Source organism: Ovis canadensis, chromosome 3, assembly GCF_042477335.2.
Source record: "Ovis canadensis isolate MfBH-ARS-UI-01 breed Bighorn chromosome 3, ARS-UI_OviCan_v2, whole genome shotgun sequence".
Taxonomy (NCBI): domain Eukaryota; kingdom Metazoa; phylum Chordata; class Mammalia; order Artiodactyla; family Bovidae; genus Ovis; species Ovis canadensis.
In genome coordinates, this window is record NC_091247.1 from 26,568,455 (window position 1) to 26,592,616 (window position 24,162).

Consider the following 24,162-nt stretch of genomic DNA (forward strand, 5'->3'; position numbering starts at 1 on the left):
TATTACAGTCAGGACTGCTTCTGGTCAAAATGGTCATTAAATTCTGTGTAGCTCAGTCTATTCTTTACTGTCATAATTCACTTTTCCAATATTATGAGATGGTTAAAACAGATAGTTAAAATTATTTTTGATGCCTATAATATTCCTACTTAATTTTAATACTTATTTATTCATACATAATTCATTATTCAATATGTACTGTGTATCAGGTACAATACTTGGTTCTTGAGGAAATAAATCTAGTAAGAACATATTTCCTTGGATAATTCCTATCCCAACTGCCTAACTGGAGTTATGAGCAAATAATTAGTGTGCTAAATTGCTTGTTAAACTTCAAGTACTCAAAAAGCTCATGTGTCTAGAGTCTGTCATATTGGACATTGCAGACAGAATTATTTCTGTCACTCAGAAAATCCTACTGGACAGCACTGAGTGAAGAGTACAAGGTAAGCCTGTGGCCAGTTCAGGGAGAGTCTCAAAAGTATATTAAAAAGTTTAACTGGAAATCGCTTCTAAACTACTAAATTCCACAAATTTCTTTCAGGAAAAGCCTTTGAGAACTCCATTCTCAAAGCATTGCTATAATCTGGCTTACCCATGCAGCTTCTATATTTGAATAATACTTCAAATTTTAGAAATAATACTTCAAATTTTAATATTTTAGAAATATTACTTCTTAAAGCAGTGTGAAAATGTGTGGGAAGAAAATACACTGGGCATACCATTGGTAGAGGCTAATGATATCATAAAGGACTAAATTCAGTGAAGCTTCTAAAGAAACACACAATTAAGAATCTGTATCAATAAATTTATTCCAGGTAAGAATTGTGCATTCACACCAGGCATATTATTTCACCACAAAAGCCAGTATCATCATTAAGATATTTAGCACTAAATATACCATAAAACTCACAGGTATGTGAAAAACTTCTCACGGTATCTATTTCAAGTCATTAAATTCTTTAATATTTGTAATCCATGCATAAACATATCACTGATAATTATTGATATGTTATTATATATATTTAAAACATCTTTTGGGAAATTTTATGCTCTCCAAATAATAACCTCTTAGTAATTTAAAAATACCTCTATGAACCTCTTAGTAGTGCTATTGTAAAACCAAAATTGTATTTTCAAGCAGCAAGGATCCAAGACACACCATTCCTGATTAAAGAGAGGGCTGACATCCGGTTTTCCAAATAGCTCTCATCCATTCCTTGTCCCTATTTTAATATGCCAACCATTACTTCACTGATATCCCAAAGTTTTCTCGCCACAGACTCATCCATAGCTTTGGGCAACAGTTCTTCCTCTTTACAGTCCCCAAAGTACTTGCCTGAAACACCTTCCACCTCAGGTGAAGAGGCCAAATACACTGCAGTCTGGGCCCCCTCTTCTGGAGTTTTGAAGAAAGCCCATGACACTAAATTGAAAAGTGGTCTGACTAACAGTGGGATGTGTATGTGCCTCCCGAGGTTAGTTCGCACTATGCCAGGGTGTAACACATTCACAGTGACGCTGGTGCCTTCCAAGCGGCGGGCGAGTTCTCTGGTAAAAAGAATGTTCGCCAGTTTGCTCCGACTGTAACAGAAGCTTTTATTATAGCTCTGTTCACTGTTTAAGTCTTCAAAGTTGATGTCTCCGTATTTGTAAAGTTTAGAGGAAACGACCACAATTCTGCTGGGAGCTGAACTTTTGAGGAGTCCCAGGAGAAGGTTGGTGAGTAGGAAGTGTCCCAAATGGTTCACGCCAAACTGCATCTCAAATCCATCTTCAGTCTTCATATAAGGGCACTGGAAGACTCCAGCGTTATTGATCAAAACATCCAGTCTAGGCTCTTCCTTCAAATGGCAAAAAGAGAATGGCAGAATTAGGAAGACAGGCCTTAAACGTGTCTAAAACGAAATTAAAAAAAAAAAATCCCACTAACTACTAAAATTCTAAAAAATGCCTCTATGAATTTTTAACAACCGAGAGAAAAAAGGACGATGACAACTTGAACGTGTACGAGGTGCCTGACCTGTGCTTTTCACATTATCATCATCTACTCTTAACAACTCTATAAGCAAACTGAAGCACTAAAGTTAGGTGATCTATCCAGTATCACAGGGCTCCTCAGTGGCAAGCAAAAATCTGAAGGTGAGATTGACACCAATGGCCCTATTCTTAATTGGTAAGCTAGACTGATTTTCTAATTGAGATTTTTAAACCAAAGCAAGACAACCAATGTGAGCTCGAAAGTGGACCTACAGCAGAAGACAGGTCAGCACTGTTCACTCCCAGGGATAAGTCAGGATTGCTTTACTCTGGTTTTCTAAAAGTACAAGGCACCCTGCAGATAGAGCACCTTCAAGTTGTTTCCTTACAACTGGGCCAAGCAATAGAGAGCATCAGGGATACAAATTAAGACTGGAGAGAACGTCATGAATAAATCAAAGAAACATTAAGACAAAAATTATATTTATACAAGTATACAAATATCAGAACCACCACCATGAATCAGATATACCAAGTCTCACAAAAACAGCAAAGGAGACTAACAGGAGGTAGGCCCCAAAAGCACCTTTGACCTCTATTACGATTTTAGAATTCACAGTTCTTTTTTCCTATATGAAAGGCTTTCAAGCTTCAAAGGGCCCCCAGCTTCGGAGATCTATATAGTTAGAATTCTGCAGTTTGATCATATCCTTCTGCATCCCTCCAGATTAAAGTCCTAAAATTTAGACTGTCCTAAAAGGGAAGTCTTTTAATTCCTTACTTAATGTAAGGTGGCTTTCCCTCATCCTTTCCTGGTTCCTCTGTCTCTTTTGATAGGCAGAGGGGAAAAAAAAAAAAGAAACATAAAACGTGTTCCAGGTGTAAAGACACAGTGATGACCCACAATTATATAAATCTGAGGTCAAATTTCAAATATTACTGGTCCTTTTGCCAAACATAAGTGAAAAGAAAAATGTGTTAAATTTCACAACTGTTATCAGAGCCTACCTGTCAGAGGATTACTATTTCTCATTCTGTCTGTCTCAGCACCTTTTGCTTTTCCAATAGTCAACTTCAAAAAGAAGGCAAAAGTTCACCCGTGGGGGAAAGAAAGGAGTGTTCTTTTCAGTAATCCTTTGGAAGAGTTTCCTGTATTAATCATTTCTGAGCCATCATTCTTTGCTGGGCTTGTGTATTTTAAGACTTTATCATTTACTGTTTTTTAAGTTCTAGAAGATAAATGAGATAAATACCAAGAATACCAACTTGTGGGAAATTTACACTTCCTTTTTTTGAATTCTGATTACAGTCACTGAACTACTGAACTTCAGAGCCAGAAAGGAACTTAATACATACTTAGCAGGAAGGACAACAACTTTGTTATCTGTTTATCTCCTCAACTTTTAATTGGTTCTGTCAAGTGCCTTTACTTTTCAAAGTAATAAAAAACCATAGTATCAAGGAATAAGTATACACTGCTGCCCCATCTACACCTTTAATGAATAGGAAGGTCCACTTTTGATCCTTCCAACATCTCATAAACTATTACTTCTTATTTTCTAAACCTGTTTTACTTGATAATGAAATACTAGTCCTAAAAACAAAATGAAACAAACCTCTTTAGATCTGTAACAGCTTCCCAACTGTGCATTAAGGAACCCTAAGAGTCACAAGGAACTCTCAGGATGATCTGGAGTGTTTTAAATTTCACGGCAAACAAAACAATATATTGCTCAACATCTCAAAAACTACAGTCTCCAAGTGGCGCACAGCTTCAACATTTTATATTGAATATATTCAACATAATATATTCTATATTCCTTCTGATGATGTCCTATCTTTGCAAAGGGGAGTGTTTAGCAGTTGTTGTAAGAAATCCAAGTATGATGTTAAAAATCAGCAGAGAACAGAAATGAGGGTGGCAAAGTCCAATCTGATTCCAACAAGCTGGTACAGTGAACAGATGCACATTTCCCAATAGTATACTGATGGTTATGATAATTATGGTTACTAAAAAATGAAATATCTTTTATTTCAGCTATGTGTATTTTTTTTTCCAAACAGCTATTGTTATAGAAATAATTAATAGGTTGTTTGGACCTAGTTACTTAATGAATAAACTAGGTATTTGTTTTGACCCAAGGGCATCATGAAAAAATTAGAACTGTATGGAGCTTCTGTTTTAGACCCAGGAGACTTCTTTTCATATGGGCTCTTTTTTTTTATGCCAGCTAATTCTAGACATCACTCTTCTGAAGACCTCTGGCAAGTCACCTCTGCAGGAAACCCTTCTATCACAAATTCAGCAGAGGACATCCATTTCAGTGTATTATTTACTATCTAAATAAAGAAATCCTCTACCTCACTGGCACACAGCAGAAGTACAGGGGTTAAAAGCAAGGACTTTAGAGAGATCCTGGGCCAATTACTTAGCCTACCTATGCCTTAATGGCCTTAGGATGCAAAATGGGGATAGTAATGCCGACTTCACAGGGTTACAGTGAGGACCAGATGACAATAGCAGCCAAAGTCACTTTAATTTCATTAAAAATTAGAAGCATATATATATATATATCTGAAATGCTTAGAACAGCTCCTGGCACACAGGCATTTTCAATAAATACTAGGTATGATATTTTTATTTCGGTCCCTATTTAGAGCACATGACCACTGGCATTCCAAGCTCCAGTCTATTTGAAAATTAGGCCAGAGTCCCCGCTAAAGATACTACTCAAGAATTCACTGGTGGCAGAGAGCACCTTCCTACTGCAGCAGGGAAAAATTAAAAAAAAAAAAAAAAAGACTTGCTTCAAGGTCCCTGGCGAGCAACCTCCCCTATCTGCTCTCAGGCTCTTTGAGAGATGGCTTAGTGCAAAAGAGTCACTTGGGACATAGGAAAAAAAAAACAATCAGAGAACTGGCGTGTCTCCTCCTGGGCTGTCCTCACATGACAAGAGGAAACGTTCAGAAATTCGCTTATTTTCCTCTTGGGTCCACTTTTTCCCCCCCAACATTTTTGGAAGACAAAAGACTGCCCTACCAATTTTTCCAGCTTTCAATTCCCCAGCCGCCTCCATCACTCGATCATTTCTACTCCTGGCCTCGGTCATTCCCAAGGTCACACCCCCTCGACTGTGGGCGGTCCTTTCCTCGTTCAACCCATGGCCCTCCAGGGCCCGCCCTGTCCGCCGAGACCCCCCACAATGGCCGGTCGCGGATCTCCAGCAGGTGCCCCGAGCCCCACACCTGGAGCATCTCCTGACAGAAGGAGCGCACGGAGCTCAGCGAGGAAAGGTCCAACTCCTTGACGACGAGCTCGCCGGCACCGCCGGAGGTGGGCCCCGAGTCGGGGCCTCCCGTCGGCCAGACCTCGCGGCGGAGCTGACCCGCCGCCTCCTCGGCGCGCTCGCGGTCCCGGCAGCCCATGATCACTCGAGCCCCCAGGCGCAACAGCTCGGCCGCTGTGGCGCGGCCCAGGCCGCTGTTCGCCCCCGTGATCAGCACGGTCTTCCCGCGCATGAGGCCGGAGTCCCCGCCTTGGTGCAGCCGCTGGACGCTGGACCCCACAAACCGCCGGGCGGCTAGCCACAGGATCCCACCTAGTGCAGCCAGTAACGCTGCCGCGGTACCCGCTGCCATAGCCGCCGGGGCCGAGGGCCCACCGGCCCTTGCGCGGGACTTCCGGGGTCGCGGCTTGCCGGGTCCAAAGCCGGCCACCTGTACGCAAAGGACACTGGGCACGCGGCTCGTCGTCTCCTGAAGGCGGCGTGGGGCATGCTGGGACTTGTAGTCTCCTTTCCGAGGACACCTGATTGGCTAAGAGTGTCCGGCGTTTGTGGTGCCTCGGTGGAATGGGCTCCCATCGCTCGAGGAGGGTGACCGCAGGTCCTTAGATTTTCAGGCTCCTGAGGTCACTTCCCACGGAGATCCCAGAGTGGTGGTGGCCTTGCCTGTGGGAATGCCTAATGACTACTTTGAATTTACGAATCTCTTTATAGGTTGCTTTACAAATCCCACAATTCAGAGCTAGTTTACTGTGTTTTCCGTTTAGATCATCTGGGACTTGTTAACCCTCAGTTCAGTTTACCTTCATTCTCTGAAGGATGGTCCCTGTGGAACTGAAGTCTGAGGAAACGCTCCCCTCCACACACCCCCCCACCCCTATAGCTGATGCTAAGAACTTAAGCAGCATGAATCAGAATAGATCTGCGGTTTTCAGACTTCGGCGTTGCATCGGAATCACCCGCAGGACACGTAAAAACAGGAATTTCAGGGTCCAGGCACTAGCGTTTCGAATTCATTAGAAGCCAAGATGGAACCTGAGACTTTGCATTTCTAACAGGTTCCCAGGTGATTCTGATGCGGCTGATCTGGGGACCACGATCTGGGAACGGAAGACTATTGTAGCATTGGTCACTGTATAAAAAGTCATCCTCAGATGGTCTAATGGGACACTGTGAGAGATACACTGTGGAAAGCTTGGACTTACTGTACATATAGACTTACAAACAGGCTCATCCACAAGTGTCTTCTTTCCTGTTTGCAGAGGATATTAAATGTAACAAGGAAGTGAAAGTGTTTTTTACATTGTAAAATGCTTCAGAAATGAGGGAGGTGGGGGTGGCTATTGCCACAGAGATACATCTTTAAGCTGCAAACTTCAAACTTTAGGCCAAATTACTCTTAAACTGGAATACATTTATCTACTCACCCATCTAGTGTGTGCCAGGCCCAGTGCCCTGTGAGAGTCACAAGGAAATAGGGTACTATTTCTGCCCTCAGGATGCCTACTGTCTGGTACAGAGACCTCCCTGCTTGCTTCCATTCTAAAATCTTCAGGACAAAAGAAGAGACACACAGCTTTTATAATTTGAACTACACTCCACAGATGATTTTGATAATCCCTCCTCCACTTCCTTATATTTGGGAAGGATATAAAATGCAACCAAAGGCATTATATTAATACAAAGAGCAAACGGGTAGGATGCCAGAAGGTAGTTTCTTATGAGTGCTGAGAATGGAGCTCAGAGATGGGACGAGCACCGGGAACAACAGTCTTGAAAGGGAAGCCTTTATTCCACCCTACCTGTAACTTGAAGCTGCCTCTCCAACTCACTGAGCCAGGAGCACATGTTTCCTCTCTCTCTTCCTTTCTCTCCTTCCACATCTTCCCATCCTTCAAAGCCCACCTTCATTTCCTGACAACTTCCAGCCCATATAGATCTCTGCTTCAACCTCATGTGTGATCCTCAGTTGGCACTGAAGACTTAACCCTCTGGTGTTGGGTATTTGAACTTATACATTTGATTTCTTCTAAGGGATTGTTAAATAGGATGGGATGGAATAATATCTGAGTCTGTCTTGTGGCCTTATTATTGGGGAATGCATAGAAAAGAGTAGGTACTCAGAAAGCATAATGACTGATATTATTTTAGACTGGCTTACATCCAGTTAGGAAGCAGATCAAAAAGTCTGTGTCAGCAGTGGTCTGGTTTACTAGAACTAGGGATGGAATATGTGGGTGGGGTAGAGAAGAAATGGAGTAGAAGGAGCAAGAGAGGCTATGAGGAAGAGAAATAGCATATAGCTTTTGAAGTGAGATCTGAATTTGAATCTTAGTCCTACCATTTATTACCTGCACATCGCTGGTCAAACTATTTAATCCTTTTGAGTGTTAGGTTCTTCATTGATTCAAAAAGAAAAAGGGAAGGTAATAATGTCATGAAGTTTGCTTTGATGAAAAATAAAGTAACCATTGAAAATAACTAGCTCATTGTTTCTAACATTGTAGTAGATTACGATTACTAACCAATCAATGCTGCTTCTTTTTTTTTTTTTTTTTTTTGTAAACGAAAATCACAATAGAATGACAATGAACCTAGGAAACTACACTTACTGTCACATTTTGAAGTGGTAGCCAAGACTTCTTTCCTCATACAAACATTGGACCTACCTGCCAGAACCAAAGCCAGAGACTTCAGATATGAAGCCATGTAGTCCAGAGGCAATGAACCCACCGAATAAGCTTCAAAGATTCTAGGATGCTCTGTCTGGAACTTATCTTGGATGAAAGTAACTTGTATGAATAACTAGCTTCTTTATTTCTGAATGAGCAATATCAAAATTGGTATACTCAGGCAGGTAGAGTGGTATTTTCATTTTTGCATTGACAGAAAGGCAGGGACCACAGACTAAAAAGCTCCAGTTTTCCAGGGTGTACTTAACCCCTCTCTTTCCATTTGTGAAGACCCACTCTTCTATAACAATGATGGGTAATGATTCTAGCTACCAACATCCAAAAATGAGAAATGCTATGTAAAACTAAGTAGGCTTCTGACATAGCCCTTTTGCAAGTTCTAAACTTACTCTAGAGTCACCAGTATGACTTATACACAGAGGTAGTTGCAATGTTATCAATAGCATTAACAGCTTGAACGGAAGTAGCTTAAAGGTAACTTGAGAGTTCAAAATGTTTTTAAAAACTCAAGAGAAAACCTTTCCAAATGAACAAAGTTGTGAGCTCTAGTCTACTGAAATACCTAATTACCCTAGGGATCCACGGGTGTTTCCATAATACCAGATTCGATGCTTTATTTCTCCTCCCCAGCCCTGATTGTTCACTTTTGACTAATTCCATAAGGTACATGAGTTGTGGTGGTGCCATATTTCTGCGCCCCTTCAATGTGGAACATATGATCATCAAAGAAGAGATGGGGCCTTATCTTTGCCAAAATGGGACCTTTGGGGGCTCCAGCAAGGAAAAGAGCTTCGTCTATCTCTAGACCCCAGCGGCGAAGGGTTTTCAGCACGCGGGCGCCTGAACTGGCTGCACTCCTGGCTGTAACCAGGTAGGTCCGGATAGGGCAACATAACCGTTCGTCTTTGGCATAAAACTTCTTTTGCAGTCTGCCTAAATCTTCCATAAAGCCTTTCAAGGGACCCTGCAAAAGGAACATATGTCACAGCTGTCATCCAGGGAGCAAAAGGAAGTGAATGCTAAAAAAGCAGATATTTATAAGAAACTTGTAATACTGCATGAAGCATGAAGTATAGGCCAGTAATACAATGCTGAAACTCCTTCGTTTATTGTGATTATATTTCCCTGTATGGAACCATCCTTGCATTCTTAGAATACAAAATAGGATGGCCATATAATTTATTATTTGAACACACATATTTTAAGAGTGAAAGAAGCTTCTGTAAAAAGTTGAACCAGGGCAACAGACATAAACCATCCATGGGAAAATGGGCTTACTCTAAAGTATAGCTTAGAACTGAACCAAAAGCACTACTTTTAAAATTTATTTATTTTTGTAGAATTGTACATTTTAATATTTATATAAAGTGTACTTTTCTATCTTGTTCAATTTCTTCAGGGTTTGAATCCAATCTTGTCTATATGTACTGTACTTTATATATACCCTACTTCACACTTACTTTTATCTTCAACCTTTCTGAACACTTACTTTTAGCCGTACCTCTGGCACAGGACAGAGAATTGGATTTTGCTATGTGATATAATCATAAAGTCTTAATTTTAAAAAACAAAACTTGAGTTTATAGTGTAGGTGAAATTAAAATGTATGACAGTATCACAAAACATGGGAGGGAGGAATTAAGCGTATACTATTGTAAGTTTCTTCCATTATACATGATGTGGCATAATATTATTTGAAAGTAGACTGTTATTAATTAAGGTTGTATATTATATATCTGATGCTAACTACTATAAAATCTAACATGGGTAATAAATCATTAATGGTTATACAATTTTAGGAATCCCAAAACATACAATATATACAACAAGTGCTAAGTCACTTCAGTCGTGTCTGACTCTTTGTGACCCCATGGACCATAGCCCTCCAGGCTACCCTGTCTGTGGGATTCTCCAGGCAAGAATAATGGCATGGGTTGCCATTTCCTCCTCCAGGGGATTGTCCCAACCCAGGGATTGAACCTGTGTCTCTTATATATCCTGCATTGGCAGGCAGATTCTTTACCACTGGTGTCACCTGGGAAGCCCCCATGTACGATAAGTTAAAAAGCAAAAATAATAAAAGAAAAAAACAAATTAAAGTCACTAAAGATGAAACAAATTAAAAAAATAGGAAGATGGTAGATTTTAATCCGAGGCTTCCCTGGTGGCTCAGGTGGTAAAGAATTTGCCTACAGTGCAGGAGACCCAGGTTTGATCCCTGAATCAGGAAGATCCTCTGAAGAAGGAAATGGCAACCCACTCCAGTATTCTTGCTTGGGAAATCTCATGAACAGAGAGACGGGCAGGCTACAGTCCATGGGGTCTCAAAGAGTTGGACACCACTGAGTGACTTAACAACAGCAACAAATAAGTTTCTGCTAATTGAAGGACACTGAATAATATTTAAAGAATTAAAAACAAGCACAGACTGAGAGAAAATATGTGCAAAGAAATATATGATAAAGGACTTGTACCCAGAATATATAAAGAACTCTCAGATCTCAATAATAAAATAAAAAACAACCCAATTCACATGAGCAAGAGATCTGAACAGAAATTTTTGCCAAAGAATACATATAATGGCAAATAAGCACTTAATAAAATGTTCAATATCATTTATCATTCAGTTCAGTTCAGTTCAGTCACTCAGTCATGTCCGAGTCTTTGCGACCCCATGAATCACAGCACGCCAGGCGTTGCTGTCCATCACCAACTCCCGGAGTTCACTCAGACTCACGTCCATCGAGTCGGTGATGCCATCCAGCCATCTCATTCTCTGTTGCCCCCTTCTCCTCCTGCCCCCAATCCCTCCCAGCATCAGAGTCTTTTCCAATGAGTCAACTCTTCACACGAGGTGGCCAAAGTACTGGAGTTTCAACTTTAGCATCATTCCTTCCAAAGAACACCCAGGACTGATCTCCTTCAGAATGGACTGGTTGGATCTCCTTGCAGTCCAAGGGATTCTCAAGAGTCTTCTCGAACACCACAGTTCAAAAGCATCAACTCTTCAGTGCTCAGCTTTCTTCACAGTCCAACTCTCACATGCATACATGACCACTGGAAAAACTATAGCCTTGACTAGACGATCCTTTGTTGGCAAAGTAATGTCTCTGCTTTTCAACATGCTGTCTAGGTTGGTTATAACTTTTCTTCCAAGGAGTTAGTGTCTTTTAACTTCATGGCTGCCGTCACCATCAGCAGTGATTTTGGAGCCCCCCAAATATAAAGTCTGACACTGTTTCCACTGTTTCCCCATCTATTTCCCATGAAGTGATGGGACCAGATGCCATGGTCTTTGTTTTTTGAATGTTCAGCTTTAAGCCAACTTTTTCACTCTCCACTTTCCGATCAAGTGTAGTATCGTTTGTCATTAGAATAATGCAAATTAAAATCACAAATTAATAATCACTATTATGTAACCACTGAACAGCTTAAAACAAATAGATGAAAAACAACTGACATCACCAAATACTGGCAAGGATGCAGAGAAAAAGATCTCTCATGGAAATGCAAAGTGGTATGACCATTTTGGAAAATAGTTTCCTTAAAGTTAAACATAGATTTATCCTGTGACCTAGAAATCTTACTCCAAGGCATTTACCTATGAGAAATGAGATTTTATGTTACACAGAATCCTGTGTGAAAATGCTTAAAGTAGCTTTATTTATAAATGTCCCAAACTGGAAATGACCTAAATATTCTCCAGTAGGTAAACTGCTAAAAACATATGGTCCATCCATAGAACAGGCTGCCTCTGCTGCTGCTAAGTCACTTTAGTCGTGTCTGACTCTGTGAGACCCCATAAACAGCAGCCCACTGGGCTCCCCAGTCCCTGGGATTCTCCAGGCAAGAAAACTGGAGTGGGTTGCCATTTCCTTCCCCAATGCAGGAAAGTGAAATGTGAAAGCAAAGTCGCACAGTCATGTCCGATTCTTAGTGACACCATGAACTACGGTCTACCAGGCTTCTCCGTCCCTGGGATTTTCCAGGCAAGAGTACTGGAGTGGGTTGCCATTGCCTTCTCCGTAGAACAGGCTAGTACTCAGCCCAAAAAGGAATGCGCTACTGATACACGAATGACATAAATGAATCTTAAATGCACCATTTGAAGTAAAATAAGTCAAATTCAAAAGACTGCATCCTTTGGGGCTCCATTTATATGATACCTGAAGAGGCAAAACATTAGGGACAGAAATCAGATTAGTGGTTGACAGATCCTAAAGAGAGGGAGTACAATGACTTACAAAGAAACACAAGTGAATTTTGTTAGTATTTTGAGTTTGATCATGGTTTCGTGTCTGTACGCGTATGTTTGCCAAAACTCTCAGAACCACGCACTAAAAATGATGAATTATACTATATATGAAGTACACCTCAACAACTCTGATTAAAACACACATAGACACATACACACCCATGTGCGCATGCACACACACACACACACACATACACAGAGATCACTATTCTAGAATGGCAAAATGAGACAGATATCAAATCGGGAGACAATGAGAGTGGATAAATTAATCCTGTCCAGCTGTCCCATTTGCTGGTGACTCTCAGATCTCCTCCATTTGAGACAATTGAACATTGTTATGACCAAACCACAAGCCCCATGGCCAACATCACTGAAAGTCATGGCTAGGAACCATACCTCATAACTTCTTTCCCATCAGTGGAAACATCTGGCAAAGTCTGGTCTTCATAGAAGAGCTACCCTTTCTATGTGAAAAGTAGCATATTTTTCCACCGTCAGAAGGACCATATTATGGAAACAAGTATGCTTAATAAAATTAATTGGGTATTTTTCCAATAACTAGTGTTGAGCTTCACAATTGTTTAATGGGAAAAATGATTTAAAATATGGAAAAAAGGAACTGATAAGTACAGAATCTAAAAGAAAGTTTTATTATTTCTCTGAGATGAGGAAAATGGTGTTTTAAGATTATCTTGAAATAATTATTTTCAGAATTTTTAAATGCTATCTTTTAGAGATCTTGTACATTTTAATAATATTTAAAGGCTAATATACAATTGGCTCTAAATTTCAGCAAAGCAGGCATATCAATTATAACAAAGGGTATTCCTCTTATTAGTAAATTTTGTTAACACTGAACAACTTCTTGACATGAGCTCAAGACTTCTAAACAAGCTATTTAGGAAGAGACTATGAAGTTAAACACACACATGAACACATAGAAATTAAATATCACTTGAGCTGTAATGTGTGGTAAATTAGTAAAACATTCAGCTTTCAACTAGTCTCTTCATAGTTTTATAAATGTAAGAAAACTAACAATATTTAAGTACATCTTAAGTTCAAGAAGAACTGAGAAAAAAATGCCAATAAAAAAAAGGTCTTGGTAAGATTCACAGCTTAAACCTGAATGATCTATTGTTTCCTATTCAGTTTGGAGAAAATTTTGATATTCAGATCTCCTTTGGTTCCAAAGTTGTAGGTTTTGTTTATTTTGGACCACAACTTTAACACTTCAATTCATGGATTGATTTCCGCAAATCTAACATTTTAATTTCAGTTTGATTCATTGTTCATAGTTTGCACTTGTTTGAGGCTCATTATTTGACTGCATTCAAACTATCAGTTTTGCAGATTTTTCCCAATCATGTTATGCCTTCATGGAGTTTGAGGTCGTGGATGAGAGGTTCAACAAGTTTACCGACTGGCTGGAAATGATCTTACTATTTTGAGAACTTATTATGTAGAATTGGCTAATTGGTAAGCTGTATTACCTCTCTTTACTTATAATTTGGAGGAGATGAACTCTTTATCATGAGAAGAGGATAGAAATATTTCCAAAAGGATAAAAGAACACTAAAATTAAAAAAAAAGTTGGCAGCAGATACTTTAAAATGAGGAGTTCATGAAAGAAAGAGAGAAAGCTACAAAGGATAAGAAGTGAAAAGTGCCTTAAAAAATTCATAAATCATCACAGTGAAGAAATAATTATATCTATATGTTGGAAAATAGATCAAAATTAAGTAGCTTTCACTGAACCTACCTGACCAAGAGGCTTATTGTCTGCTATGGCTTCGTGTTGGAAGCATTTGTCTGGCCCATGATCCTTGGTACCATGTTCAGGCTCCTCACAAAAGAGGACGGCGTCCCCATCAAAGACCACACGGAGCTGTGTGTCACAGTAAGCCACGTCCTTGGCGCTGTCATACATTGTTGCAGAGGCAATCCCTGGCAGACCATTGAAATTAATAAATAGTCTTCTTAGGACCATGAGTTTTAGTATCTACTATTTAAAACAAAAAAAGAACAGTCCTCCCAGACCTTGAATTTCCTCTCTGGCTATTACCTGACAACTCAACTCCTCTTCACAACCACACATCTCAAACGAGCTGTCTTTGAGCTGCCTCTGTTGCTATAAGGGATGGGAGAGTGTAAAATCGGTATAGGACAATCACTGAAGATGTCCGCCTCAAGGAAGGTCAAAGCTCTAAAAGACAACCTTAAGGGCTGCCACTTGTGGAAACATCTTAGCAGAAAATCCAATGACAATGATGTAAACAACACAATCATTGAAGCCCAGTGAAACACTAGTGAGACTTCCTTATTAATGAGAAAGAAAAAAACAAGGAATACCTTCTTGTATTGCTTCTAGTACTTTTTCAGAATCCGCAGAAACATACAAGTTGGTAAGATATGCCTTCAAATAGCCAATGGGGCTTTTTCCTCCAGTTAGACAGAAGCGGTCAATTAGTAATCCTATTATCAGGCAAGAAAGACTTTGTTATGGCAGAGACTAAAGACAGCATGCTTACTGGAAATGCAAATGAAAGCTGCCTTCAGAATAACTGAGTGCTAAAGAAATTTTAGAATTACGTTCAGAGTACCAACATTGAAAAATGTCTCAGCTATTTTATATAATAGTAGGTATGTCTGGTGCATGATTATTTATGAAGTATATCCAGATAGGCCATGCCAGTTTACTGTCAAAACAGCTGTTATGGCAGGCATTATTATCCTCATTATAGAAAAGGAGACTGAGACATAAATACTTGTTTAAGCCCACTAGAAAACATTGACTCTTGTCTAGGCTAGAACAGTGCACCTTTACTTCAGCTATAGCATCCTCACTTGATGAGAGGGCCAGTTGAAATGTGGCTCTATTTTTAAATACCATTTCTGTATTTTCTTAGTAACAATACAATGCAATAGCCAGTAGTGATAGGATTTAAACTATTTCCCTAAAACTGAAGAACAAAAGGTCTGAAATTGTCTCCCTTGACTTGAAATTTTAAATGAGGTCATTATCAGACTAAAAATTAATAGACCTTTAAATGCCTTCTGAATCAACAACAGTTTTTAAAAAAACACTAGATGCTGGTGAGAAGTCTGTAAAATAGGCACTTACATACACTATGGATGAAAGTATGAATTAGTACAGACTGTCTAGAAAGTAATTTTATATTTAGTGATAAAAATATTTTTAAATTAAACTTATTTATTTTTAATTGAAGGATAACCACTTTGCCAAATTTAAATCTTATTTTTGCTTGGACATATCCGTAAGACTGGATATGTCACTTAGCAAATAGGCTAAAGGTCTCCACATAAGTCAGGCAAATTCATAAGAGGAAAAATGGGGACCTCCCTTGAAACTCTCTAACACACTGATGGAGATGTCACGAAGAGAATAGTGTCAAACAAATTTTCCCCGTAAAGGAATAAAGACAGTTTTGCTGGCATAGGTATGAATTTGATGTATGGGGCAAGCAGCTGGGGAGAGTCAGATGTTAAGAGTGGAAAGGAAAGGTAAAAACCTTAAAACCTTTAACATGCATCTGTGGTGAGCAAGAAGTCTGATCACACAGAGAAAGCCCTAGGTTGACGGCTCCTTGAAGTCAAGTTCAGAAGTGGAAAACATAAAACAGAGAAATATATTGCAGGACCTGGGATTAAGACTTTGAAATTCACACTTGACAAGTTAAGTCCAGAGCTTTGGGCCCGACTGGGCTGAAGTTAAAAATGAACATGGCCTCTCTTGTTCTGACATAGGCAAATAAACATTCTCACGCAGAAGGGGGTGTCAGTATCAAAGAGGCTGCATTAGTTAGGCCACGGCGAGCAAAATAACATGGCTTCTCTCTTCTAGAGCAGCAAGCTGTTTCTCCACACGGTATTTATTTTACTTACCGTAGTGATTGACGCTGTTTATAAGTCGCACTCCCACTTGGGCATGGTTATTAGTCATCAGTACAATATCAAATAAGTCCTGTTCGTCAGGATACAGCTCACGGAGTCTACAGTTGACATGCTGCAGTGCCTGAAGGTTACAAACACGAATGTGTGTGAGGAGGGCCAGGCAAGGTGGGCATCGGGGGTCTGGAGGGAACAGATGCCTTAGGTGTCCAATTCAAGCTCCAAAGGCTCTTCTCTGAGAGATTGTGCTTCCTTTAAGGCAGGGTTATGCCATTCATTTCAGTATTTTCAGCCTCTCCTACAAAGGACCTCAGCGAATGTTTATTGAAAGATGGGTGATGTTTTGGTTTGCTAGAATTATTTCTGTGAGGTAGACATAGGATCAGGCTAACCCTTTTAGGGTTTGTCTATTTCTGTTTTTGATTCATAAAACCTGCCTTTTTTGGTCATCTGATGATTATTTTTTATTGTGAAACATACAGGCTGCTTCAAGAGTTCTCATGCTATCCTTGCACAGGGGCCATGTTAATGGTCATTCCAATGTTAGCACAAGTGCCGCCAAAGTGAGCATTTTGTCTATTTTTTAAATGTGAGTCTTTAGAATAGGATTGTGGTTTCCTGCAGTGATTCCACTATGCTCCATAACTACTTTCTACTTACAACTAGTGGAGGTGTCATTTGTTTCTGCCTGGTTATGATGTTATTGTATCATATTTGTATAAGCTGTATAGGGGATCAGAGCTAGAAGTGCTACACATTTCAGTGTAAATTCCAAGATTACTTTCTCTATTAAAATCATGCCCCTATGTACCAAGAGCATCTTGACTTTTTTAATGTGCTGGGTTTGGGCAGGAGAAGCTAATGTGAATTTCAGCTTATTTGAATGGGGTGTTTCATTTCTACTACTTGGAATTGTAAACTCATTATTGCTTCTGGTTATTGCTCCTTCTGTGGAGGGAATGATCGTTTCTGTTACAAATCTCAGGATTTGGACTCAGAGTTCCAAATCCCGGGCTGCAGTCCCTCCCTCAACAGTGTTGAAGTTTCTTTGAAAATAAAAAGTGCCCTAGGGTCAACTTGCAAATGGCAAGAATGACAAGGGTGGGCTAGGAATGATAGGGAAAACTGGATGAGATCCTGAGGGTTGGCATGGGTCCTTGCCTGCCCTCTAGAGTCCTGGAGGGCCAGAGACAGCTTTGCCGAGTACCTTGACAAAGCGGAAGGCCGGCCCTGGGGTCAAGACAACATTCTCGTTCATAAGCTGATACTCCATGTATTTCTCCAGACCCTCTTCATCATAGATTTTCCTGCTATCCATCATGTTGAAGAGTGCCCCGGATGACACAGCAACGGTGATGGCATGCTTCGGTTTGGGCTGCAGAGAGGGGCACCAACAGGAGGACAGTCACACAGATACAAAGGGGTCAGGAATAGAGCTCATGCCAGGGTAGAGTGGGAAGCAAATAGGTGGTCCTGGCTTGGAGGACTGGGATGCTGGAGACAGCCAAGAATGGGATCCTGGAGTCTCCAGGGCAGAGGGGGAGGTTTAGGGAGGAGAAGCAGTGGCCTTCGCGAGCTTCCCTGCACCACGGAGAGGAGCCAGGCCTCAGGGCTGGGCTGCGTGGGGGTAAACCCGGGTGCCCAGGGGAGGCGGGCCCTGCTCACCGGCCTGGGGCGCGAGCAGTTGGGTGTCTTCTCGTACAGTGTTCTCACAGACGCCCAGTAGGCCTCGTCCTCGTCCTCCTCTTCCTCTCGTTTTCTGGCCAGGTCGGACACACAGTCGTGGTCCATCTGAGAGGGGTAGAGCATCCTGCGCTGAGTATAGGATTTCCATTCGGAGGGAGGCGTGCGCGAGTATTCCCGCTGGTGCGTGTCCCTGGAGTCGCGCGAGTCCCGGGAGTCTCTCTTATCCCGGCTCTCGCGCATCTCCCGCCCAGTGCTGTGAGACCAGGTGTCAGGATTCTCAGTCTTGGTGGTGCGCCGGGACGTGGTCTGCAGCTGGGCCTCCGGGGACATGGAAGACCGTGAGTCGAGCGGCATGTTTTGCGTGGGTGGCGAGGGCTGTGCCGACAGCTGCTTTGGCGACTCCTCTCGATGGCTAGGAGAGGTGGATGAAGTCCGGGAGGTCGTGGAGCTACTGGGGAGCTGGAACAAGAAAGTGGGCCTCTGGGTTCCATGTTTGCTTAGGGGCCCTGTACTCCTCTCTGCCCAGCTGGCGTCAAGGAGCTGTCCCTTCTTTCTGTTCCATTCCTAGCTCTTACGTGGATCCTGGTTCATCTCGGCGCCTTTTAAATAGGGCTTAGGAGAAAGAAATGGCAACCCACTCCAGTGTTCTTGCCTGGAGAATCCCAGGGACGGGGGAGATTGGTGGGTTGTCGTCTATGGGGTCGCACAGAGTCGGACACGACTGAAGCAACTTAGCAGCAGCAGCAGCAGCAGCAGCAGCAGCAGCAGCAGTAGTAATTTAGTTGCTAAGTCATGTCCGATTCTTACTACCCTATGGACTGTAGCCTGCCAGGCTCCTCTAGGGATTCTCCAGGTAAGAATACTGGAGTGGGCTGCCATTTCCTTCTCCAGGGGATCTTCCTGACCCAGGAATCAAACCTGGGTCTCCTGCATTGCAGGCAGATTCTTTACCAACTGAGCTATGAGGGAAGCCCTTAAATAGGGCTTAAGGGGCTCCAAATATTAGACATTTCTGTTATGTGAACACAAAGACAGCTCTCATTTTCCCCAGCTGCCCGGTCAGCACCTCTCACTTTCTTTGTTCATTTCCTTTTGTGATAGACAGGGTGGAGGTCCTTTTCCTTGCTCCTACATCGCTGGCACACACTTCGCAATGTTCTGTCACTTTGTTCACATACAACTGCTTAGTCAGAGACCTCCAGGTAGGACAGAGGGCTTGAGTAAGGGAACTTGCGTGGCCCTGTCTCCACCTGCCACTTCCAGTTAACTCAGTGAGTGGCTGGACCAGAAGTCCCCACCACTGAAGGCACTATAAAGCATCTCAGGGCATGTGTCTCCACCTTTGCCCCCTGTGGTTAAAGCAGTGAATGCTGGGAAGGTCGGCAGGCTAGAGAATCAAGTGACTCCCCTTCAGAGTTTCTTGTGCCAGGGAAGTTCAACTGGAGAGAATTATCTTCCTAAACTGGAAGCAATCTTTCTAGAGAAAGGACTCTTTCACTAAGGTGTACGAGAGATTATTAAGCATCCATATATCATTCCAGCTTTTGTGACTGTTTCACAAGTTTCCAAAGGCATGAGTGAGTGAAGTCACCCAGTCGTGTCCGACTCTTTGTGATCCCATAGACAGTAGCCTACCAGGCTCCTCCGTCAATGGGATTTTCTTGGTTAAATTATTGAGCCAGTCCTCACAGAGACAGACAGATTGTTTCTCCCAGTGCCTGGGACCGGGTCACCCTCTGCATTCAAAAACTTAATCTCACGGCAGACTTTTTCTTTTGTGTGACTAGGCCTAGTTAAGGGCTCACAGCGTCACACAACCTAGTATTCTTCAACAATTTATCTCCTTTGTTGACCTTTTCACCCCCTCTTCTGCGTCTTGAGTACTCAATGAATAGTTTTTAAATGTGTGAAGTAAGGAAGGAGAAACCATGGAGTTTAATCATTCAGGGAGCCATTTAGAGACTTAGAGACTCTAGGTTTTGATCTAGTTCTGTGGGCATTACTAGTGAGAAATCTTCAGTTTCCTTATGCTGGGGATTAGTGGGGGTGGGAGTTTGTGACACTCATTAGCTGAAAGATATAAGATACACAGAACAGGGCCTGGCACATAGGAAGTATCAATGCACATTATTGTTATTATTACTATTATTCTGCAATGTGCTCTTCCCTTTCGTGCCCATCTCTACCTTAAGACTGGTGTTCTTGCTTCTGGACTCCTCTGCTGATGGAGGTCTGGTGGATGGGCTCCGTGAAGTTCGAGACCACTGATTTCGCACTACGTACCCTCGAGAGTCTGACTTCGGCAAAGTTAATTCTTGTGATCCCTTTTGAGGAGAGAAGAGACCCAGAAGTGTAATACCCCACCTCCCCACCCCCTGTCTTTCCACACATGTGCTGATGAAATAGCCATGTCAAGCTAAATATGGCAGTGCTTAGTGAGAAGGTCCCTGCCCTCTATAACCTGTAATTCAGCCTTATCCCTTGTGTATTTTTCTAGCTCTGATTGAATCCTAACTTCTGTGAGGATCCATGAAGTGGGAATCTACCTGGAAGGGCATCCAAAACCAAGAAGCAAATCTGATATCTCATGTTTTTTCACCTGTGACTCTAAGAGTCTTATGCAAAGCTTAGTAGAGTTGAGCATTCTTCCTTCCTTTTCCCCACTTCTTTCCTTAAGGATAAGCCTCTTAGCAGATGCTGAAAAGACATCTCCAGCATTTTTGACCAGACTGCAAAGATGAAAGCAGCTGATACCTGGTCAAGGCTGCAGCAGGGCTCCAGGCAGCTGCAGGGGAAGGCATAGCGCCCTCTAACACTCCCTTTGGGAGGAACAGGATGGAGGAGACCATGGAGAGTCAAGTGGACATTTCTATTCCCGTATCCTTCCCCTCACCCAGGTTGCCTGCGGCTCCCCTCCAAAATCAATAGTTTGATCTCTGCTCACCCTGATCATCGTGATCTGCCGGCCCTGCTCCCACAACAGGCACATGTGAATATAAATACGTATTGTGCGGCAGGGGCTAAGAAGTACTTTTCCCTCAGCTGCACAAAGGCAGCGTCTACACGATGGGTGACCCCTCATGGAGCAACATCTCAGCGAGTGATTCGGTATGACTGCACGCCTCATCTGAAAGATGGTGCAGAAAATGGTCAATGTGATGGCCAGACTCCCCTGCCCTCCCTGATTTGAACGTAGACCAGTCTCTTCCCTTAGGCTGAGCAGAGGTTTCTACACCGCTTGTTCTGCATGAACACTGGGATGTGGGCTGGATTGGGAGGCAGGGACCAGCTAGTTTCTTTTAGGTTTTTCTTGACCTCTCCACAAAGGCATTAAGTATCCCTTAATGCACATCTTGATAGCTCGGTCTTTTCTCCCCAAACTCCACTGCCCCCTAATATTTTTTGTTATGCTGTCTACTCTTTAATTCTCTCACCATCTCTAAAGAGGTCAGCTCACCTGAGTGGTCAGACGAACTGATTTCTCGGAATCCTTTCTAGATTTGTCTCCTTCTAGGCTGTCTTTTGAGTACCTCGATCCAGTCTCATTCTTAATACGGAAACAAAGAATGTTTATTAATTTTTTACCTCAGGGACATTAGAAACCTTGGGTATGGGGAATGAAAGGATAAATAAGAATTAGAATTTGTCTCTTTGCCATTATCAAAAAATATAAATTTTAGATATTTTTTCCCCTGTTCTAACAAGCATGAGTAAAAAGAATACATATCAGAGAACCATACGAACAAATTTTTAATATAGAAATTTGTTGATGTATAGATTTGAGGTGGTGGTAGTTTAGGTGCTAAGTTGTGTCTGACTCTTGTGACCCCATGGACTGTAGCCCACCAGGCTTCTCTGTCCATGGGATTTCCCAGGCAAGAAATACTGGAGTGAGTTGCCATTTCCTTCTCCAGGGCATCTTCCTGACCCAGAGACTGAACCTGGGGCTCCTGCTTTACAGGCGTTCTCCTGCATTTCAGATGGATTTTTTACCGACTGAGCCCCCAAGAAAGCCCAATAGATTTTGAGACATGAAGCGTTTATCATTTGAGAAATGATAGTGGGGGAAATGCTTTGGGTGAATTTCCCAGAGGTCAGTACCGCTTGGAATTAAATGTGGAGTTGCTCACACAGAACAGTTTTTTCCCCATTACTCAGAAGTTTGCTGCTTATGGAACTTTTTTATTTGCCATGTAGAATTGAAACTTCTCTTTTTTTTTTCCCCATAAACCAATTTTCTGTAGATCTGTGCCTCATCAATAATATATTTTTAAAATCAAAGACCTTAATCCTGTAGAAATCAATCAACAGGCATGTATTCTATCCATATCATCTAACTATTCATAGCATCAAGAGTGAAAAGAGGTTTCTTATCAATAAACTAACAGGGAAGGCCATGCAGGGAAACACAAGAAGATAACTCATTTCATGGACATCTATTCAATTTTTTTTTTTTCATTTTCAATGGAAGAAAATACTATTTTACTAGACCAGTATTTCTATTGCTTCCTGCCAATTCAGTAACTATAATGCAGTCAAGATTAATATTATTTATCTGTTTAAGGAGCTCAACTTCCAGCATAAATTGAGGTGTTCAAGGGCAGTCTGTTAGTCTCTTTATGCTCTGCATCTTGCACTCATGAAAATTTCAGGTTGAGTGATTGAGTCTGTGTCTGAAGAGAATGGCATAGCTGTGCAGTCCTAGAACTAATCCTAAAATCTTTTTGTCACTGTGCCCCCAAATACACACACACCACCACCACCACCACCACCATAAAATCCTGCCACTTCTAACTCCAAAAGATATTTTAATCCAGTCCCTCTTCTCCGTTTCTTTTACCATTGCCTTGTTCTAGGCCTTTAGATCATTATGGACATGTAATCTTAAAATACAGCTCTTAACCAGATTTCACGGCCTCAAATCCTCTCAACTTCTAGGTCTATCTACTCGATTTATTCATGATATTTATAAAATATAAATCTACTGATGCTTTATTTTCAAGTGCACTCTTCATTCGCTTAGAGAGACAAGAGACTCATGCTGTATCCTGTCTACCTCTAACTTGTATACCCTCCACTCTACATTTTATCTATATTTTATTTATGCCAAATGACTTGTGTTTGTCTGTATACCACCCTTATTTTCTTAAAACCGCCTTTTCCCCCTCAGTGTTCTTCAAAGCTAAGCTCAGCATGACCTGGGAGAAGTTCCCAGTGTTAAACATTCCTCCCTGTTGCCTGTGTCTTTTGTACATACTTTACTGAGCACCAAATTGTACTTTGTTTATGTATGCTCTTTCCTACTAGGCTGTGCATTCTTCAAAGATAGCAACTGTGTTTCACCTCTTACCACTAGCATATGAGCATCTGCTCAATGAATGCTGATTATCGGATGGACTTATACCACATGCTTTCATCTCCTTTTCCTCCACTCTCCATGTTCTTTACTTCTCCTTTTGTCTCTATGTGTGGCCATCCTCTGAAATTTGATTGCTGCAAAGCAGTGCCCCAGAGCAAATGATGGGCTGACATCTATGTTTCCTCAGTTCTTTGGCAAGATTCTAGGATATTCAATTCACTGACCTTCTTTTTCTGTTTCAGAGATGTTTGACTCATTTCTCTAACTACTGATATTCTTTTGTTGTTATGTAGGTTTTCTTCTCCCCAGCTCCATTTCCTGTTGTTTCTGTTGCTCAGTTTAGGTTTGCATTTAGAATGTCAAATTTATGACATCACATGTGATTCCATAGTAACCAGCTGACTCTGTGAATATGTGACGTTTTAAAAAAAGAAATAGTATTTATTTGAGTGCATCCATTCATAACCATTGTCTGGGTTTTTATGAATCAACGTCTAACCAATGTTCAAATGTTTAATATGTAGCATCATCAGCGTTACTGTTTCCTTCTTTTTAAGCCTAATATTTCTAAGTTACTCATCTTATCAATCCCATTTGTGGCTGTACATTTTCTGGTACTTCCAAAATGAATGGCAGACTCATTTGTGGGCCTGATCATTTCTTATTATTTATCCTGACAGACTTTGGAGAACTTTCTGAAAATCTGGAGGCTATTTTTAATAGCTGAGACCTATTCTGCGCTTGAGTGTAGCTTCAGTGTTTGGTGTATCTTTCACAATGGCAAGGCCATGTCCATTCATTAAGTTAAAGTACTTAATGTGGATAGACATAGTGTGGCAGAATGACATTTGCACTGTTTTGCCTGGTGTTTGCCCCATCCCGAAACATCTAAACATACATCTGTCCCTCTTGTGTACACACAGAGAAAAATACGTAAAATCCAGTCCCTGACTCTGGTGTATAAGGTCCAATAATGTTCTTCACTTATGGTTC

At 41.5% G+C, this 24,162-nt stretch overlaps 2 protein-coding genes across 2 annotated transcripts; both read right to left on the reverse strand.

Annotated features, from left to right (window-relative positions):
* Positions 1 to 793: 793 nt before the first annotated feature.
* Positions 794 to 5,739, reverse strand: RDH14 (retinol dehydrogenase 14). The gene is made up of 2 exons (XM_069580251.1): positions 5,227 to 5,739; positions 794 to 1,844 (listed from the first exon to the last, which is right to left on the reverse strand). Exons 1-2 carry the CDS (start codon positions 5,617 to 5,619, stop codon positions 1,227 to 1,229), a joined length of 1,011 nt encoding a protein of 336 aa, XP_069436352.1. The 5' UTR covers positions 5,620 to 5,739; the 3' UTR covers positions 794 to 1,226.
* Positions 5,740 to 8,597: 2,858 nt separating this feature from the next.
* On the reverse strand, positions 8,598 to 23,426 carry NT5C1B (5'-nucleotidase, cytosolic IB). Its single transcript, XM_069580249.1, has 9 exons — positions 23,394 to 23,426; positions 21,268 to 21,357; positions 19,997 to 20,134; positions 17,790 to 18,269; positions 17,332 to 17,499; positions 16,119 to 16,248; positions 14,565 to 14,687; positions 13,975 to 14,159; positions 8,598 to 8,921 (listed from the first exon to the last, which is right to left on the reverse strand). The coding sequence occupies exons 1-9, from the start codon at positions 23,424 to 23,426 to the stop codon at positions 8,598 to 8,600; spliced, it is 1,671 nt and encodes a 556-aa protein (XP_069436350.1).
* Between the last annotated feature and the right edge of the window lie 736 nt (positions 23,427 to 24,162).

What these genes read in the sequence shown, in the direction of transcription:
- RDH14 (XM_069580251.1), bottom strand. Translation starts at nt 5,619, where the DNA reads ATGGCAGCGGGTACCGCGGCAGCGTTACTGGCTGCACTAGGTGGGATC. An exon ending in TCTGTCAGGAGATGCTCCAG is followed by an intron (nt 1,845 to 5,226) that starts GTGTGGGGCTCG and finishes TGCCATTTGAAG; the next exon opens with GAAGAGCCTAGACTGGATGT.
- NT5C1B (XM_069580249.1), bottom strand. Translation starts at nt 23,426, where the DNA reads ATGAGTCAAACATCTCTGAAACAGAAAAAGAAG. An exon ending in ACTGCTCGCGCCCCAGGCCG is followed by an intron (nt 17,500 to 17,789) that starts GTGAGCAGGGCC and finishes CCCTCTCTGCAG; the next exon opens with CCCAAACCGAAGCATGCCAT. An exon ending in AAACAGCGTCAATCACTACG is followed by an intron (nt 14,688 to 16,118) that starts GTAAGTAAAATA and finishes GCCTGATAATAG; the next exon opens with GATTACTAATTGACCGCTTC.